The sequence below is a fragment of the Triticum aestivum genome, chromosome 2A, assembly GCF_018294505.1.
Source record: "Triticum aestivum cultivar Chinese Spring chromosome 2A, IWGSC CS RefSeq v2.1, whole genome shotgun sequence".
Classification (NCBI taxonomy): Eukaryota; Viridiplantae; Streptophyta; class Magnoliopsida; order Poales; family Poaceae; genus Triticum; species Triticum aestivum.
The window spans coordinates 651,012,411-651,018,632 of record NC_057797.1 but is presented as its reverse complement, the minus strand read 5'-3'; the positions used below and the strand labels follow the sequence as shown (position 1 = coordinate 651,018,632).

At 54.8% G+C, this 6,222-nt stretch overlaps 1 protein-coding gene across 1 annotated transcript; it reads right to left on the bottom strand.

Annotated features, from left to right (window-relative positions):
• Positions 1-3,553: 3,553 nt before the first annotated feature.
• LOC123189988 (scarecrow-like protein 8) lies at positions 3,554-5,853 on the bottom strand. The gene has a single exon (XM_044602527.1). It carries the CDS (start codon positions 5,666-5,668, stop codon positions 3,773-3,775), a length of 1,896 nt encoding a protein of 631 aa, XP_044458462.1. The 5' UTR covers positions 5,669-5,853; the 3' UTR covers positions 3,554-3,772.
• Between the last annotated feature and the right edge of the window lie 369 nt (positions 5,854-6,222).

Sequence of the window (6,222 nt, the reverse complement as noted above, 5' to 3'; positions counted from 1 at the left end):
GGGGGGGGGGGGTCTATTTATAGCCATAGAGGGAGCTAGGAGAGTCCAAATGAGGTGCGGTTTTCGGCCACGCGATCGTGATCGAACGATCTAGATGATGGAGAAGGTTCAGGTGGGTTTTGGGCCAAATTGGAGGGGTGTTGGGCTGCAACACACACGAGGCCTTTTCGGTCCCTCGGTTAACCGTTGGAGTATCAAACTAAGTCCAAATGGTACGAAACTTGACAGGCGGTCTACCGGTAGTAAACCAAGGCCGCTTGGCAAGTCTCGGTCCAATCCGGAAATGTTTAATCACCACACACGAAAGAAAGGTAGAAATGACCACCGGAGGAGAACGAAGCGCCGAAATGCAAAACGGACAACGGAGAAAATGCTCGAATGCATGAGATGAACACGTATGCAAATGCAATGCACATGATGCCATGATATGAGATGCATGACAGCGACAACAACACACGGAGACAAAAAACCCGAACCCGAGAAAATAAAATAACTTAACGCCGGAAACGGCAAGAGTTGGAGTACAAATTGGGAAAGTTACATCTGGGGTGTTACACTCTCAAATTGTCGGCTCACTCATGTACTTAGCTAGCGCAACAAGAGCATATATCTCTTTTGCTGTGAGCAAACTGAGTAGGTTCATCTCCAACCCAGGTGATGATAATTGGCATGCACTAGAAAGAGTCTTGCGCTATCTAAGAGGTAATATGAGTTATGTAATTCACTACTCAGGGCATCTTGCTGTGCTAGAATGATATAGTGATTCAAACTGGACCTCCGATGTTGATGTGCTCTATGCCACAAGTGGGTATGTATTTACTCAACAGGGTGGCGTAGTGTCATGGAGGTCTTGCAAACAGGTCATATTGACGAGGTCAACTATGAAAGCAAAACTTACTGCTTTAGACACATCCACTTTGAGGCATAATGGTTGCGTGAGCTCTTGATGGACTTGCCTATGGTTGAAAAACCTGTACTGGCTATTCTTTTGAATTGTGACAACCAAACGGTTATTTCTAAAGTGAACAATTCTAAGGATAATGCGAAGTCATCAGGACACGTGAAGATACATTTGAAATGAGTCAGGTAGTTGAGAAACTCCGGAGTAATAACTGTTATGCACATTCAAACAGACAAAAAGCTAGCAGATCCCTTTACAAAGGGAGTATCATGAAATGTGATAAATATTGCATCGAGGGAGATGGGTATGAGACCCATATATGTTACACCATAGTAGTAAACCCACCTTTGTGATGGAAGATCCCGTGAATTAGGACACGGGAAGAACAAGCTATTGGTTAACTGAGAAGAGTAATAAGTGACCGTCTCCAGGTGAAGATGCAAAACGCTCAGAGTTGTAAGGCAGGTTGGCAACATGCCTTAATGTGGTTCTATTGGCTATGATTAGGAAAGACGTTGTCCTACAAAGCAGTCTTGAAAGAACGCACCTATATGAGCTCCGATTGTAAACGTCGCAGTCTATGAGACTTGGGTGATCTTTAATAAGCTCATGAAGAGACCATGGAGTACGATGTATATGCTCCAAACCGCGGGGTAGCCTACTAGCAGCCAGATATTGGTTAAGACTTTGAGTGAAACCTGTTCACACAAAACTAGCAATTCAAGGTGTAGTCCATTGTCAAGTTGTGGATGGATGTAGCTTAAAGTTCTAGGCAGAAGTTCAACTTAACAGTTTCTGCTGAAACACTAGTATATTAAACAAATAGTGAGAAAAGACAAATCTCTAAATAGGTATTTGAGATATGGTGGGGGTTGTTAGAAATAAATGGGCTAGGCCCATGACAATTTCTGAAATCTCTAATAGTGGCCCATTAATGAAATAGTAAGTGGTTGTTGTAAGTTTAGTCTCAACCCGGAAGTTGAGAAAGAGTTGGACCTCTTTATATAGTGGGCTCTCTACACCACACTAAGTGAGATGTGAATGAGGGAAAGAGAAGACCACACGCGCACTCGCTCGCCTCGCCTGCCTGGCCAGGCTCGGGCCGGGGCCGGGCGTACGTGTGACATGTGCATGGATGGTCTACCAAAATTGGGCCCGTTGCCTTGCAGGAATAGTTTCCTTTTGTCGTTTTATTTTTTGGTGTCATGACGGACAAGTTCATTGTTTCCTTCTTCGGTAAGGTTGACTTCGAAATCAAGTCGGTTTGAGATCGTGCGCGTGACACGATACCGCCACTGGTCCTATATATATGGCTTACCGGCCTCGCCCAAAGACACACCGAAAAGACCCAGGGTTTTGCCTCATCTCGCAACTTGCGTCGCCACCGTATACTCTTAACCTGAACACCGGCGTGCGGGAGAGCAGGTCTTCGAAACCGTTCGTCCTGGTGATCCTGCATCGAGAGAGGACGAATTAGGTTTTTGGACAACGCTCTGCGCGACTGCTCAACTTCGTCATCACGGGTCGTCTTTCGTCCAAGTCGGGCGGTGCTACTCATCGCCATCAGCATCATCATCAACACCGTTACTCCTGCAGCAACTAACGAACAATACGTCCTTCGTGATATGTTCGTGTCTCCTTCTATAGTTGTTGTTTCGTCTCCTATAGTTGTTGTTTCGTGTGCGATGCTGGTGTGCATGGTTTGTTGTTCATCTTGTTTGTTACTAGATCGTTGCATGCTAGTCTCTGTTTTAGTCATGAATTATTTACTGGAATTAATTGAATTTGCCTAATATTGCAACAGAAGAACAATATACAGCCTATAACAACAGCAGTCACATCGCCTACCAAAAAATGTCCTGGAGCTAAGTAACTGACACCAGCGAATCCGTAATGGGCGCCGCAGGAAATGGCAATCACAATCCACAAGTTCGACATTGGTGACCTGAATAAGCAACCGAGGCAAGCAGGCGTATTCCACGTATTGCTTTGGGCGTAAGCTTGAAGCACACAGCACTACAGGCATAGGCGACGCCTCGTTCCACTACCAAAGACCCGGGCCCCTTCCGTCTCCACGAACGCAACCCCGAGCCCCGACACATCAACTTGACAGCATATGTAATTGTGTATCGAAGCCAAATCGGAGAGTGCAGCCAGCAGCAGCAGCAGCAGTAGGATACTTTTGAGGCCAGCCAGTGCAGCACATTAGCATGTCATTTCGTGCACCATCTCTTCCCTTGCAGCCACCCTCCCAACTCAAAAAGGCGATCGGTAATATTACCGGTGATTCGGTGCGATGTGCAAGGGGCAACAAAGCAATGAATGTTCAACGAACAACAAGCCGCTACTATTGTACGGAGTAACATATAAACTTCCAAAATTTACTACTCCTACCAGTATTACGTACAAGCATGACCAACTACTTTTACCGACGGGTACACCCGAAAGTACCACGTCACGAAGGAAAACCTCACGAGCCGACGTGAGGAAACAGACATTAATCGACAAGAAAGGCGGTAGGCCCGGATGCACGCTCGCGCCCACTACTTGGGCAGTACAACTACAACCTGTGTACAAGTGTATGTAGCCACAATCACGCGGTGGAGTGGATCAGCCGATGCTATCTACAACTTCGCCAAGCAACAGGTGACAAAAACAACGACGACAATCAGTAGCGTAATAATGTACTCTTTCCATATATTAGCTACGAGGATTATGAGTCGCTACAGCTAAGCTTTACTACTAGATCAAGAAGAACAAGCTCATCACACCTTGCCAATCGAACAAATAAGAAACGATAAAAATAGAGGACGGGTGCGAATTAATTAAGCAATTGTCTGGTGCCGGCAATGATGGCGCGACCTCACCAGATTAGCGCCAGGCGGACGCCACGGTCACCACGCGCTGCTTCCACCCGAGCCGGAGCACGCCGTTCTCTTGATTCACGACGAGGCCTGGCGGGGGAGCGCCGGCGCGCGCCATGACCTGGTCGGCAATGCCCGCGGCCAGCGCCACCGGCCGGAACCCGGCCATGCCGAACCGCGCGCGCCATTTGCCGAAGACCTCGCACCGCTCCAGCCGGTCGGCGCCCTCCCGGCCAACCGCGCTGGCCGACATGTTTGCCACCGCCTCCTCTGCCCGCGCCCTGTCCGCGCTATCCCGGCTGACCGTCGAGTCCAGTGCATCGAGAATGGCTCCGTAGTGCAAGTACGCGTCCGAGAAGCGCGTGGCCAGCGGGGCGGTGTTGGAGTTCAGCTCCTGCTCCACGAGTGCCACCACCTGCGGGCCGAGGGCGCGCACGCGGCGGAGAAGCTCGTCGCGGGGGTTCGCCGGCGAGACGCTCTCGTCAGGCACGTGCGAGAGCGCGAAGGCCAGGTTGACGGCCAGCGCCTCCCCGGGCTCGCACCCCAGCTTGGATGCCTCAATCTCTGCCGCTCTGCAGCTGATCATTCTGAAGTGGTACTCTATGCCGGCCCGCTCCGCCAGCTTCTTGAGCCGCTCCCCGACGCCGGGCAGCGTCGCTGCCAGGGACTGCGTAAACGGTGAGGTGGGATCGGTTACGGCGGTCACCTGGAGGCATGTCCCCGGCACGCGCCGGTCGGCGAGGCGCTGGATGAGAGCCGCGTGCTGCGGGGCGTTGATGTCGAAGTCCACCAGATGTATGACGCGGTGGCCGGCGACGGCCTCGACGATGGCGATGTTAGCGGCGTCGAGGGCGAGGCGGAAGCAGGGCGTGATGTCGTGGAGGATCTGGGACCCGGTATGGTGCTCGGCGCCGCAGAGGTCAGCGAGGTGCTGGGACGATGCCGATGCAGTGGGCGCAATGCGCGAAGACAGGGCGGCCACCATCACGGCCACCAGCCGCTGTTCCGCGTCAACGCGCGGGTTAGCGGCGCGCTTGAGAGTTGCAAGATTAGCGGCCGCCGTTTTAAGGTTGCCGTCGGCTATGGCAGCCGCTGCTTCGGACAGTAATTGACGCGACGTGGTGGCCGAGATTGGCGGTGAGCAGGAAGCCGATGAAGAAGCCGTGGAAGTGGACGAGTTCGACGGCGACCCCGTCATCGCCGCGCTGTAGTTGTTCTTATTGTTCGGAGTCGCCTCCGCGTAGAGTGGAGGAGACGGCACGGCCGTGATGGAGTTGAGCCGCTGGATGGTCTCCTCCCACTCGGAGCTGGTCACCGTGGAACCGGTTCCGCTCATCGCCGGCTCAGCCTCGTCGTCGTCGCCGAGCAGCTGCTTCTCCAGGTCCTGCAGGATGGACAGCTCGCTCCCAGCCGCGGACGGAGCCGGCACCCTCGCCACCGCGAGAGCATGCGCCTGAGCCTGCGCCTGCGCGTGCGCCGAGGACGGCAGAAACGGCGCCTGCCGTTGCACATGCTGCTGAATCAGCGGCATGGCTGCCCTGGACGCGGTCGTGAGGGACGACAGCGTGGACGACGGCGACGCGAGGCCACCGCCGAGGCTCGACCCGGAGAAGAAGGGCTGAGCCGGTACCCCGCCGAGCACGGCGGCGATGTCCGCCGAGGTGAGCGGGGAGACGGCCGGCGACGTGGCGGCCGTGCGCTGCCTGACGGCGCGCATGTAGAGCTCCTGCTGCATGGCGAACTGGCGCTGATGCTGCCACCTCTCCAGCTCGCCGAGGCTCCGCTTGAGAACCCCGCCAGCGGCGGCCGGGTCGGAGCGCTGCTGCGCCGGCATCTGCATCGGCGATCCGAGCCCGTACATGTACCCCTGGCGCGGATCGCGCCACGGCCCGCCCGGCTCCATGCCGGCAGCGGGAGGAGGAGGGAAGAGGAGGTAGACGGAGGCGCTCCCTCGCGGTAGGCAGGCAGGGGCAGGGGAATACTAGCTCCGAACGCAAATGCTATGGGTACAGCTACAGGCCCAGCTATAAACGGGTGCCATTCATCCCATTCAATTGCTTCCCCTAATAAAACGCCCTCCTCCCCCCCTCCCCGCTGTTATAAAGCGACCCCCACCCGTATACAGCATTACCTCTACGGCGGCAACCCCGCTGACGCCGCGGGCCACGCCGCGGGTGCCCGTGTTTGTTCACCTCGAACTTACCTGTGGGGAGGGGGCGTTACGGCGGGGCCCGCGCGGCCTTTGCGCTAAAATAAATGCGCGGGCGTGGTGAGTGAATGGTGTGAAGCGATGGATACGCGCTGCGTCACGCAATCCCGCCTCGGGTGACGCCGTCTCCTCCAGACGACCAAGGGGGAGGGGGAGGGGGAGGGGGAGGGGACCTGCCTTGCTGTGGCACCGACGCCTGCCGGTGGTGGCCGCCACCGCCTGGTTTTCGCCTCGTTTTCCCCGGAGAC

What these genes read in the sequence shown, in the direction of transcription:
- LOC123189988 (XM_044602527.1), bottom strand. Translation starts at nt 5,668, where the DNA reads ATGGAGCCGGGCGGGCCGTGGCGCGATCCGCGCCAGGGGTACATGTAC.